General features: G+C 43.7%; 1 protein-coding gene across 2 annotated transcripts in view; it reads left to right on the top strand.

Moving 5' to 3' along the window:
* The window catches only part of LOC106583950 (insulin receptor), a 152160-nt gene that overhangs the window by 134963 nt on the left and 3521 nt on the right, over positions 1–13676 (top strand). For both annotated transcript variants that reach the window (XM_014168658.2, XM_014168659.2), the window contains 9 exons: positions 8919–9202; positions 9354–9502; positions 10996–11152; positions 11444–11540; positions 11678–11745; positions 11863–12092; positions 12368–12641; positions 12936–13065; positions 13511–13645. In XM_014168658.2, the coding sequence (XP_014024133.1) occupies positions 8919–9202; positions 9354–9502; positions 10996–11152; positions 11444–11540; positions 11678–11745; positions 11863–12092; positions 12368–12641; positions 12936–13065; positions 13511–13645 (1524 nt within the window). The remainder of the gene's footprint in view (positions 1–8918; positions 9203–9353; positions 9503–10995; positions 11153–11443; positions 11541–11677; positions 11746–11862; positions 12093–12367; positions 12642–12935; positions 13066–13510; positions 13646–13676) is intronic.

Raw genomic sequence — 13676 nt, 5'->3', positions numbered from 1 at the left:
CAAACATTTCAAACACAAATGTAGGTATTTTTTTACGTAAATAATCGATAAAATTTAAGACGGGATAAACTGCGTTCAATACCGGAGGAAAACAAAGTGGAGCATGCTTTTCAGGTCACGCGCCTCTATCAAACAGTACACTTCCCTCGAGCCTCATTCTGAACAGGGCTACTTCTTCATTACACAAAGGAAAAACATCAAACAATTTCTAAAGACTGTTGACATCCAGTGGAAGCGATAGGAACTGCAAGCAACTGCCTTAGAATTATGGATTCTCAATGAAAACCCATTGAAAAGAGAGTGACCTAAAAAGAAAAAAAACCTGGATGGTTTGTCCTCGGGGGTTTCACCTGCCAAATAAGTTCTGTTATACTCACAGACATCATTCAAACAGTTTTAGAAACCTTAGTGTTTTCTATCCAAATCTACCAATTATATGCATATCCTAGGTTCTGGGCCTGAGTAGTATACTTTGGGCACACTTTTCATCCGGACGTGAAAATAGCGCCCTCAAGCCATAAGAAGTTAAAAAGAAGGGATCCCAGCTTTCCATTCCTACTTTATTTATTTCTCAACTCCTAAATATGTTCACACTGCACCATTTTAAACCCAGAATTTTTAGCAGCGGCATGGTGAAACACGTTACCGCTCCGCAATTAGCAGTGAGTGCATTGGGGAGAGTGGGGCTAAATGTAACACCATTCGATTTTAGGGTACCTTGGGGTACACTACCTCAAAATAATTTCTGGGGATTGACTTAAAACATTGATGAGACAGATACTATTTTTAGTTGAGGAAGAGACGTAGCAACCAGAGGAGTAAAAATTGTGATGAAGTTTCTGTGAGAAGTACAGGCAGGGAGTGTTTTACCCCAGTCGGCAGTTACCCTAACAGGTAGGCCTACATTATTATTCACTGTTTATGCAAGTTTTCTGGGGCATAAAATGCATCAATAGGATAATAACTAGTTAAAAGATCACATTTGGGATCTGGCTAATGATTAAACCCAATAGGGTAAATGCAGATAGGTAACCCCATTCTTCAGCCTATTTATTTGCGCTTTGCTGCATCAGTTGGGCTACAGGTGATAATGTTTATTGCTAATAGCATACCTCATAATATGGACCATGCATAGCCCAATATGTTAAATAATTGTAACAAATCATTTTACCAATGTGTTATTGGGCTTGTTTCTGGAGTTGGAAATTATATTTTAAATGGTGTCAGCATAATTTTATTTTAACTCATTTTGGAGTAGAATGTCCTTTTAAGAAGTCACCAGGACTGAGCTTCTCAGACCCCCCCCTTCAAAACCCCTCCACTACCTCCCCCCACTGCTACAAACACTGGATACCATAACTACAGTTGAAGTCGGAAGTTTACATGCACTTAGGTTGAAGTCATTAAAACTCGTTTGTCAACCACTCCACAAATTTCATGTTAACTGACTTGCCAAAACTAAAGTTTGTGCATGACGCAAGTAGTTTTTCCCCAAAAAATGTACAGACAGATTATTTCACTTTCATAATTCACTGTATCACAATTCCAGTGGGTCAGAGTTTACATACACCAAGTTGACTGTGCCTTTAAACAGCTTGCAAAATTCCAGGAAATTATGTTATCGCATTAGAAGCTCCTGATAGGCTAATTGACATAATTTGAGTCAATTGGAGGTGTACCTGTGGATGTATTTCAAGGCCTACCTTCAAACTCAGTGCCTCTTTGCTTGACATCATGGGAAAATCAAAAGAAATCAGCCAAGACCTCAGAAAAAAAAGTTGTAGATCTCCAAGTCTGGTTCATCCTTGGGAGCAATTTCCAAATGCCTGAAGGTACCACGTTCATCTGTACAAATAATAGTACATTTACATTTAAGTCATTTAGCAGATGCTCTTATCCAGAGCGACTTACAAATTGGTGCATTCACCTTATGATATCCAGTGGAACAACCACTTTACAATAGTGCATCTAAATCTTTTAAGGGGGGGGGGTTAGAAGGATTACTTTATCCTATCCTAGGTATTCCTTAAAGAGGTGGGGTTTCAGGTGTCTCCGGAAGGTGGTGATTGACTCCGCTGTCCTGGCGTCGTGAGGGAGCTTGTTCCACCATTGGGGTGCCAGAGCAGCGAACAGTTTTGACTGGGCTGAGCGGGAACTGTGCTTCCTCAGAGGTAGGGGGGCCAGCAGGCCAGAGGTGGATGAACGCAGTGCCCTTGTTTGGGTGTAGGGCCTGATCAGAGCCTGAAGGTATGGAGGTGCCGTTCCCTTCACAGCTCCGTAGGCAATCACCATGGTCTTGTAGCGGATGCGAGCTTCAACTGGAAGCCAGTGGAGAGAGCGGAGGAGCGGGGTGACGTGAGAACTTGGGAAGGTTGAACACCAGACGGGCTGCGGCGTTCTGGATGAGTTGTAGGGGTTTAATGGCACAGGCAGGGAGCCCAGCCAACAGCGAGTTGCAGTAATCCAGACGGGAGATGACAAGTGCCTGGATTAGGACCTGCGCCGCTTCCTGTGTGTACGCAAGTATAAACACCGTGGGACCACGCAGTCGTCATACCGCTCTGCGTTCTGTCTCCTAGAGATGAACGTACTTTGGTGCGAAAAGTGCAACTCTATCCCAGAACAACAGCAAAGGACCTTGTGAAGATGCTGGGGGAAACTGGTACAAAAGTATCTATATCTACAGTAAAACAAGTCCTATATCGACATAACCTGAAAGGCCGCTCAGCAAGGAAGAAACCGCTGCTCCAAAACCACCATTAATTTTTTTTTTTAAAAGCCAGACTACGGTTTGCAACTGCACATGGGGACAAAGATTGTACTTTTTGGAGAAATGTCCTCTGGTCTGATGAAACAAAAATAGAACTGTTTGGCCATAATGACCATCGTTATGTTTGGAGGAAAAAGGGGGAGGCTTGCAAGCCGAAGAACACAATCCCAACCGTGAAGCACGGGGTGGCATCATCATGTTGTGGGGGTGCTTTGCTGCAGGAGGGACTGGTGCGCTTCACAAAATAGTTGGCATTATGAGAAGGAAAATTATGTGGATATATTGAAGCAACATCTCAAGACATTAGTCAGGAAGTAAAAGCCAAGGTATTGGAGTGGCCATCACAAAGCCCTGACCTCAATCCAATAGAAAATTTGTGGGCAGAACTGAAAAAGCATGTGCGAGCAAGGAGGCCTCCAAACCTGACTCGGTTACATCAGCTCAGGCAGGAGGAATGGGCCAACATTCACCCAAGCTTGTGGAAGGCTACTTGAAACGTTTGACCCATTTAAAGGCAATGCTAACAAATACTAATTGAGTGTATGTAAACTTCTGACCCCCTGGGAATGTGATGAAGAAATAAAAGCTGAAATATATCATTATCTCGACTATTATTCTGACATTTCACATTCTTAAAATAAAGTGGTGATCCTAACTGACCTAAGACAGGGAAGTTTTAATAGGATTAAATGTCAGGAATTGTGAACAACTGAGTTCAAATGTATTTGGCTAAGGTGTATGCAAACTTCCAACTTCAACTGTACCTTAATGACGAAGTGTTTGAGATCAGGCATGATGGCATAACTAAAGTACCTTCATAATTAAGTATTTGAGATCAGGTGTGATTATAGCAGAGTTACCTCCACAACAAAGTGTTTGAGATCAGGTATGAGAACAGTAGTTCCATCACAGTGAGATGTTGGAGTAAAGAAACAACAGTTAGCTATATACCTCAGAAATTTCCCCAGAACTCAGGGAACCCTGAAAGAAATTGAGGGCTTCCCCATACACTCCTAAGAAGTCAATTAAATGAACATGAGGGGAGTGTATGATGGAGTCTGATGACAGGTAGTCCCTGAACACAGCTGATCTCTCATTCTTCCATAACAACACCTTCTGTAAGCAATGCCTCCGATGATAGGTAAGCCAATGGCGAGCAAGCGCTGGTATTAATGTCCAGGCCAATAAAAGGTGTCATGGTCCGCATCCAAATTGATGTCGCATAAATGTACACAGACGTTTTGGCTTTGCCACCTTCCTCAGTATGTAGGTTCAATCAATCATGTATTTATAAAGCCCTTTTTACATCAGTAGATGTCACAAAGTGCTATACAGAAACCCAGCCTAAAACCCCAAACAGCAAGCAATGCAGATGTAGAAGCATGGTGGCTAGGAAAAACTCCCTAGAAAGTCACAGAACCTAAGAAGAAACCTAGAGGTACCAGGCTATGAGGGGTGGTCAGTCCACTTCTGGCTGTGCCGGGTGGAGATTATAAGAGTACATGGCTATTTAAGGCCAGATTGTTCTTCAAGATGTTCAACCGTTCGTAGATGACCAGCAGGGTCAAATGATAGGTACAAATATTTTTCATTCAAATCAGCATTTGTAGGGAACACAGGGAAGCAACCGATGAGCAGCAGGTGCTTCTAATCAGGGTTTCCTCATCTGCCAGTCAGGGATGTGTCTTCACTGGTCTACTGATTGGCAGATCCTAATTAGAAGCATCGGTTGCTCACCTGTGCTCCCTACAAATTCTGTTTTGAAGGAAAAATATTTGTACCTACATACTGAAGAAGGCTGCAAAGCCAAGATGTCTGTGTACACTGTCCTTGATGCAGTGAAAATTATGAAATCATGGGTTTGACACACCAGCCAAGCTTCTGGGAGAGCGCGATGGTCCCCTTTTAATAAGTTAGTCCCCATTTGATTAGTTAATGCCTAGGCCCCCTCACCTTGTCAGTCAATCAGAGCACAACAGCCAGCAGCTCTGCGTCAGAGGTGTTATGCATAATTTGAAGCACTAATTCATGGGGGGTATTTCACGCCTAGCAGTGTTATCTAGCCTTGGCGGAAAACTCTGGGGAAAATGGAAATGTCTCTCTCTCCGTGTGACAAATTAAATGCCTGTTCAACCCAAGCGTGATAATTAGTGAAGGCCATTCCCCTTTTATTGTGATTCCAGGAACATGTGAGAAGAGAGACTCTGTGTAGCGTAATGTTTTGACAGCACCAAAGGCTCTTTGGCAGGTGGAATAGCAAGCAGAGCTGGCTTTCAGATGCACCGTTGACTGACATGAGAGGCCCCTGGGCTCACACACACATAAACAAACAGACACACACACACACACACACACACACCCCTTCACATTTTAACCATAGGAAGGCATTTGTATAATAGTTGCTGAGGCGAGGCATGGGAAATCACCAAGCAAGTATCTGAGTCGGTCTCTTCCGCATTGCCGCGGTTTCAAACGACCGTGTCCGGCCTTGGCTGTTCTGATTTAGCTCCCCGTTCATAAGCGGATAGATGTTATAAACCAATTAGTCCGTGTGTTTCTGTATGGATGAGGGTAATTATGCCTACTGCTAGACTGGCCGGGCTAACTGTAGTCTAGTAGCTGGTTAGGGTGTCTGGGCCCTGACTGAGAGTGGCCCTGTAGCTGTTATTCACATGGTCACAGGAACACTGTGCTCCTTCCATCACAGCACAGCCTCACAGGCAGGGGCCCTGCCCTCCCTTTGTTTGTCCCCGGATTATACTGTGTGTGTGTGTGTGTGTGTGTGTGTGCTAGCGTGCCATCCGGCTAGCCCCGACCCTTTGTGTGTGTGAGAGACAGCCTTTTGAACAAAGAGTTCAGACACAACAGTTGCAGCCTAGTGAGCAAGGAGTTCAGAAACACAACAATAGCAGCCTAATGCACAAGGAATTCACACACACAACAGTGACAGCCTAGTGAACAAAGAGTTCAGACTAGAGGTCGACCGATCGGCATGGCCGATTAGTTTTCAGAACAATCGGTAATCGGCCTTTTTGGGCACCGATTATGGCTGATTACATTGCAATCCATGAGGAAACTGCGTGGAAGGCTGACTACCTGTTACGCGAGTGCAGTGTCAAAAGGACCTTGTGGCTGCAATGAGCCAAGTAAGTTGCTAGCTAGCATTAAACTTATCTTATAAAAAAACTATCAATCTTGACAATCACTAGTTAACTACACATGATTGATATTACTAGGTTAACTAGCTTGTCCTGCGTTGCATATAATCAATGCAGTGCCTGTTAATTTATCATCGAATCACAGCCTTATTCAACTTCTCCAAATGGGTGATGATTTTTTTTTTAAAAGCACATTTGTTGCACAAATGTACCTAACCATGAACATCAATGCCTTTCTTAAAATATACTTCTGTGTATTGATTTTTTTTTTTTTTTAACCTGCATATTTAGCTAAAATAAATGCATGTTAGCAGGCAATATTAACTAGGAAATTGTGTCACTTCTCTTGCGTTCAAGGCAAGCAGAGTCAGGGTATATGCAACAGTTTGGGCCGCCTGGCTCGTTGTGAACTGTGTTTCTTCCTAACAAAGACCATATTTAATTTGCCAGAATTTTACATAATTATGACGTAACATTGAAGGTTGTGCAATGTAACAGCAATATTTAGACTTAGGGTTGCCACCCGTTCGACAAAATATGGAATGGTTCTGTATTTCACTGAAAGAATAAACGAAGTTATAGTTTCCGGATTTTACCATATTAATGACCAAAGGCTCGTATTTCTGTGTTTATTATAATTAAGTCTATGATTTGATATTTGATAGAGCAGTCAGACTGAGCGGTGGTAGGCAACAGCAGGCTCGTAAGCATTCATTCAAACAGCACTTTACTGCGTTTGCGAGCAGCTCTTAGCAATGCTTGACACAGCACTGTTTATGACTTCAAGCCTATCAACTCCCGAGATTAGGCTGGCAATACTAAAGTGCCTATAAGAACATCCAATAGTCAAAGGTATTCGAAATACAAATGGTATAGAGAGAAATAGCCAACGTGTCATAATTCCTATAACTACAACCTAAAACTTCTTAACTGGGAATATTGAACCACCAGCTTTCATATGTTCTGAGCAAGGAACTTAAGCGTTAGCTTTTTTACATTCTTCTCCATCACTGTGTTTTTGCATTATTTATTCCAAATTGAACATGTTTCATTATTTAGTTGAGACTAAATAGATTTTATTTATGTATTATATTAAGTTAAAATATAAGGGTTCATTGTTCATTCAGTATTGTTGTAATTGTCACTATTACAAATGTATATAAAAATCGGCCGATTTAATCGGTATCCGCATTTTTTGCTCCTCCAATAATCGGTATGGGTATAGAAAAATCATAAATCGGTCGACCTCTAGTTCAGACACAAAGCAGTGGCAGCCTAGTGAGTGAAAATCCTGTATGCCTCCTGTATCTCCTCTCCATCACGCAATGACAGGACCACATAGACACTCTGTCTCACCAACGTAAAACACAGCTACCCCTGCCTTGGAAATGGCACCACACCTTCATGGCTTTCCCATCTTTTCTTATGAAGGTATTGGGCTGAAACAGTCACTCAGACTTCCACCTGGGGTCAGCCAGTATGGCTGGTGTCATCATCGTGCCTAGTTAGCTCCTCATTCCGCTCATCCCCTCTAAACCCTATTGGTGCTGCTAAGACTGTCAGAGAGAGAGATAAAAGTAGTGTGCATACATTTTACATATGGGTAGTCCCGGGACTCTAACCCACAATCCTGATGTTGCAAGATACATGCTCTACCAACTGAGCTACAGAGGACCACATAAATGAATGGACTGGCTGGAACCCACCGTGACCCAGACCTGGCTAGTTCTGTTTTTTGCTGCCATTTTGGTTGACTCAAGTTAGTGGATTTCTGTCTATTGTTCTACTGACTGTCTGTATTTCTCTGGTAGTGTAGTGACATGGCTGAGATGGGTGAGTATGTTCAGTTGTGCTGTCTGTCTGTGCCGTGCTTCTACACCTGTATTGCTTGCTGTTTGGGGTTTTAGGCTGGGTTTCTGTACAGCACTTTGATATATCAGCTGATGTAAGAAGGGCTATATAAATACATTTGATTTGATTTTTGATTTGTGCATCACCAGGCAGCAAGCACTCTGTCAAAGAGAGCCTGTAATTAGACCCAGGCAGGCCTGTGACATCATCACTGTGGGCAGCCAGGCAGGCAGCCTAACTCACTGTTAGACAGATGTATAGATAGAGCCCCTCCATGCAGATGTCAACCTGTCTGCTGAGGAAGAAGTTGCCTTAGTCAAACCACAGGATCTGATCCAAGGTCAGATTACCATCCCTCAATTTGAACCTCAACCATTAGGAAAAAATATTTTTGACCCAGAGGGAGGTTGGATCTTCCCTCTACTACTCTCTGTAGCAGCAGGAACATAATGTAACAAGCTACTCTCTCTATCAGCCTCTCCCTGTTCTGTTCTCAGCACTTCTCAGTCTGCAATCACCTCAGATGTAAACAAACCCAGTGATGTCTGGATGCTAGGCTAGCTGAAGGCTCCGGCGCTCCATCTAGTGGTGATGAGTGTAGCTGAGTTAATGGGCACTCTGACCAGAGAACAGGACTACTTACCATGGACTCTAACTCACAACATCATTATCTTCACCTAACCTTTAATGGAGAATAGGAGGACAATTAATGTAATTGGCCCAACACCTATCATTTTGGAGTTGTGGGCTGTGTTGGGTAGATGCAATGGGTTTCTGGGTTGGAGTAACTAACATTGATCTTCAGGAGAGATCTATACGGTAGGTAGGTAGGTAGGTAGGTAGGTAGGTAGGTAGGTAGGTAGGTAGGTAGGTAGGTAGGTAGGTAGGTAGGTAGGTAGGTAGGTAGGTAGGTAGGTAGGTAGGTAGGTAGGTAGGTAGGTAGGTAGGTAGGTAGGTAGGTTCCAGTATAGGACAACCAGGTTGTTGGTTATTGTGAAAGTTTGTTCATAATGACTTCCGCTGATAACTTTCATCTTAGCTCTTTGTTACCATAATACGCTTCATCTCACCTGGCTTCTCATCTCCCTCTCCTGTCCTCCACTCTCCTCCTGTCTCTCTCCTCCCCCTTTCTCCATCAGACCGTCTCGTCGGCGCCGCTCAGTGGGCGTTGCCAACGCCACCCTTCCGCTCTTCCTGACCACGCCCCCCACCCTGCCCAACGCCTCCACCACGCCCAGCCCAGATGGCGAGGGGGTGGAGGGCTCTAAGGTGACGTTGGTGGTGTATGCCAAGGAGTCGACGGTCATCTCCAACCTGCGTCACTTTACCAGCTACCAGATAGAGATCCATGCCTGCAACCACCCCACAGACCCCCAACGCTGCAGCATGGCTACCTACGTCAGCGCCCGCACCATGCCCGAAAGTAAGGCTGTACACGGAGTCAGACACACTAATAAACTACAGCTTCTCTGCGAGTAACATTATGCATATTTGTACACTACACAGTACAGACACTCTTCTTTCATATTGCCCTTGCTGATGGTTCTTCCTGTGTTCTGCTCCTCTCCATGCAGAGAAAGCTGATGACATTGTGGGCCAGGTGACCCATGAGATGGTGTCAGAGCACCCAGAGTCTGTCCACATCAAGTGGCTGGACCCCAAAGCCCCCAATGGCATGATCATCCTGTACGAGGTCAACTACAAGAGGCTGGGAGACCTTGAGGTTAGTATGAATACTATGCTGAAATTACTTAACTGTGTTTCCATCAATCGATTTCCCCCTGCTTTTTCTTGAGTATGTTTGATTTACTTTATTACGTGTATACATGGTTGCTACAGTCTGAATTTGATCTTTGCTCATCCTTTTTCAACCATTGTCTGCGTTCATAATCATGGATTACCGTAATTTCCGGACTATAAGCCGCTACTTTTTTCCCACGCTTTGAACCTCGCGGCTTAAACAATGATGCGGCAAATATATGGATTTTTCCCGCTTTCAAATGAAAAAAACACATTCTGTGACGTGCTCAGTTTTTTGGCGGCATGAAGCTTTCATTAGACCAATGAAATTGCCGAACGGGTTAAGGTCAAACAACTTTTTGGTTTACTGTTTACATTAAATCGAGCGCGCTCATCATTCTGATTACGGTAGTCATTTTGTCACCCTCATCATGGCAAAGACACGGAGAAATGCATATGATGCAGCTTTCAAGTTGAAGGCGATTGATCTGGCTGTTGGAAAAGGAAATAGAGCTGCTGCACGGGAGCTTGGTCTGGAGCAATGACTTTCTTAGTAGGCTACTGTTTACTGCTAATTTTACATTTTTTGTTACAAGCCGTGTTTCATTAAAGCCTATTTATTTTTGTTACAAGCCGTGTTTCGTTAAAGCCTGTGTAAAGTTAATTTGTTTCAATGTACCGGTAGGCACCTGCGGCTTATAGACATGTGCGGCTTATTTATGTTCAAAATAAAATAAAAAAATTAAATCAGTGGGTGCGGCTTATATTCAGGTGCGCTTAATAGTCCGGAATTTACGGTACCTAAACAACAACAGTAATTTTGTGATGGTAGGGACGCAGGGCTGTTTTCCATCCAAAAAACTAAATGACTTAGGAACTGTGCACTGTTTTTGAGGTGTGTGTGTATGTGGCCACTTGGAGACGCCAGTTAGACCGCTCCCTCAATCCCTTTTTAATAATTGAGCTTATTTTGCAGCTATTCCAAACTGTCAGTGAATATTCTTAGTATGTTACTAAATTTATCCAGAGTATTTTCAGATTTCCTTATTGACAAATGCTGTGAAAAGTACAGTAAATGTAAAATGCAAATAAAATCAACAGGGTAATGCTTAGAACTGTTGTGTCCCCACCTTTGGTCTGATTTATTTCAACTGTTACCATGGTCATGCGAACACTTTTTATAGTTCTCTGTTAGAAACATTTAAATGTGGCCCTATCCAAAAGAAAGATAACAAGATATGCTGTTTTTGTTTTTTGTAAATAAAATCGTTTACAAGATTGAGTGCTAGTATGCTAGGTTAAAAGCTGTTTGATTCACAGACACCTACTTTGTTGTTGAGGAGACGCCTCAGGGAAAGACACATCTATATTATAAACTCTGGTGTTCAGAGTCACACTGTTTATACAAAGCCTTGTGTGACTTAGTGCTATGACCATGATGTAACCATGTTATAACCTTGTAATAATGTGTTCCAGGAGCTGCATCACTGCGTGTCCAGGAAGGCCTACACCCAGATCGGAGGCTGCAGGCTGAGAGTGGTGCATCCTGGGAACTACACCGTGAGGATACGTGCCACGTCGCTGGCAGGAAACGGCTCCTGGACCGAACCCACCTTCTTCTTCATGCCCGACAGTAAGTCCTGCCTGCCTGCTCCAATGGTGAACTGGACCTGCTTACACTTTCTGGAACACAAATGTGAGCAGTTAATTTTGCTATGAGAGTGACTGGGTCAGCAGGTAGCTTAGAGGTAAAGCGTGTTGGGCCAATAACTGAAAGGTCGCTGGTTCGTATCCCCGAGTCGACTAGGGTAGCGAGGCACTTAACCCTAATTTCTCCTGTAAATTGCTCTGGATAAGAGTGTGTGTTAAATGACAAAAATGTCAAATGTAAATTACTGACCAATGGCTGCTGTTTTTGTTGCAGAGGACACCACTTCACTGAAGATTATCATTGGCTCAGTCATCTGCTTCATCCTGCTGCTATTCATAGGAGGTGGAGTCTTCATGATCTTTAAGAAGAAGTAAGACTTGATTGATTAGATGTTTGGTATAATTGTTTTTTTGTTTTTTTTTATAAAAAAATTACAATGACATCCTGGCAAGACAAATTAAATATGCAAGGATACCTTTGACTAATCTGTGTGACCGTGTGTTCCAGACAAACTGAGGGACCCACTGGACCTCTGATCGCCTCGTCCAACCCAGAATACCTGAGCGCTAATGACGGTAAGGACAACCAAACCCACACCTCAAACTGGTTTTGCAAGTTTGTTTTCCTGTGAGGTAGTGTACGTGTTAAAAAGTGTACTAAAAGGATAACTTTCTCCTTTTTGTATTGTGTAGTGTATGTGCCTGATGACTGGGAGGTGGCGAGGGAGAAGATCAACATCTTGAAGGAGCTGGGTCAGGGCTCATTTGGCATGGTCTACGAGGGCATCGCCAAGGACATTGTGAAGGGCGAGCCGGACACACGTGTGGCGGTGAAGACGGTCAACGAGTCAGCCAGTCTGAGAGAGAGGATCGAGTTCCTCAACGAAGCGTCTGTCATGAAGGCCTTTAGCTGCCACCATGTGGTTAGGAGCTTATTCATTCACTTTCATTACTAACCAGTATCTATTATCTGGGTATGATGGCTGAGTATGTATTTTCTGGTAAGAAGGTTGACACAGTGGATACTCTGTGCTGTAGATTGAGCGTTTTGAGCAAGATGGAGCCGTACAGAAACCGTTTCATGGCCGTACGTGCCATGCATTGGAATCCGTTTACATTGGGTACATTTTATCATGTTTTTATATAGAGAAATGTATATCTCAATGGTCCTGACTCTCACTGCTCTCTCTGTCTGTAGGTGCGTCTGCTGGGGGTGGTGTCTAAAGGTCAGCCCACTCTGGTGGTGATGGAGCTGATGACCCACGGGGATCTGAAGAGCTTCCTGCGCTGCCTCCGACCAGACTCTGAGAATAACCCCACAGGGAAGCCCCCTCCCACACTGAAGGAGATGATTCAGATGGCGGGGGAGATAGCAGACGGCATGGCCTACCTCAACGCCAAAAAGTTTGTCCACAGAGATCTGGCCGCCAGGAACTGCATGGTGGCTGAGGACAACACCGTCAAGATCGGAGGTAGAGTACAGTAGAATAATAGAGTACAGTATCACACTCACATGTGATTTTTCGCTACAGTTTCAACAAGTAAATCATAACTGGGTGAGCCTTTCATAATTCAGGAGTAATGTGGCTCGATGTATGACGACTGTCTCGTTTGTCTGTGGTTGATGTATGACTGTCTCTCCAGACTTTGGCATGACCAGAGACATCTATGAGACAGACTACTACAGAAAGGGTTAGGTTAGGGTTATGATGTGATGATGCTATTTACTGTAGGTTGTGTTTTAACTGTTCCTCTCCTCCCCTTAGACTTTGGCATGACCAGAGATATATATGAGACGGATTACTACCGTAAGGGAGGGAAGGGTCTGCTTCCTGTCAGGTGGATGGCTCCTGAATCTCTGAAGGACGGAGTGTTCACCGCACATTCAGACTGCTGGTGAGTGCAGTAGGACACACCTGGCTGCCACGGATGTCAGATGGGATTTTCTGCTCATTCTTTTTTTCCCACTCTATTCAATCTCTTTAACCTCTTTTTTTGAGAGCATCTTTTTCCACTCCCCCTTCTTACCCCCTTAATGTCTACAGTAACTCTATAACCACTTTTTTTCCCGGTTATGCTAGTCAAGGGGTATTTCAATCTTACCCTACGCCTACGTGGGTCCAGACTACTGATGGTTTTCTGTTTTACCTGATAATTAATTGCACCCAGCTGGTGTCCCAGGTCTAAATCAGTCCCTTATTAGAGGTGAATAATGAAAAAAGCAGTGGAACTGGCTTTGATGTCCAGATTTTAATTTGAGGTCACAAGTCCTTTATTTCATTATTTACATCCTTTTATTGTTTTTGGCTTGAGATAATGTGTTGTACCTGTCTATCTCCAGGTCATTTGGTGTGGTATTGTGGGAGGTCAGCACCCTAGCAGAGCAGCCTTACCAGGGCCTGTCCAACGAACAGGTCCTCAAGTTCGTCATGGACGGAGGATACCTAGACAGACCAGAGAACTGCGTGGAGAGGATGTACGTGTCTCAAACACTGTAGACTTTTAGT

Source organism: Salmo salar, chromosome ssa23 (assembly GCF_905237065.1).
Source record: "Salmo salar chromosome ssa23, Ssal_v3.1, whole genome shotgun sequence".
In the NCBI taxonomy this organism is placed as follows: domain Eukaryota; kingdom Metazoa; phylum Chordata; class Actinopteri; order Salmoniformes; family Salmonidae; genus Salmo; species Salmo salar.
The sequence above is the reverse complement of the archived record's forward strand: the minus strand, read 5'-3'. Positions and strand labels throughout refer to the sequence as shown.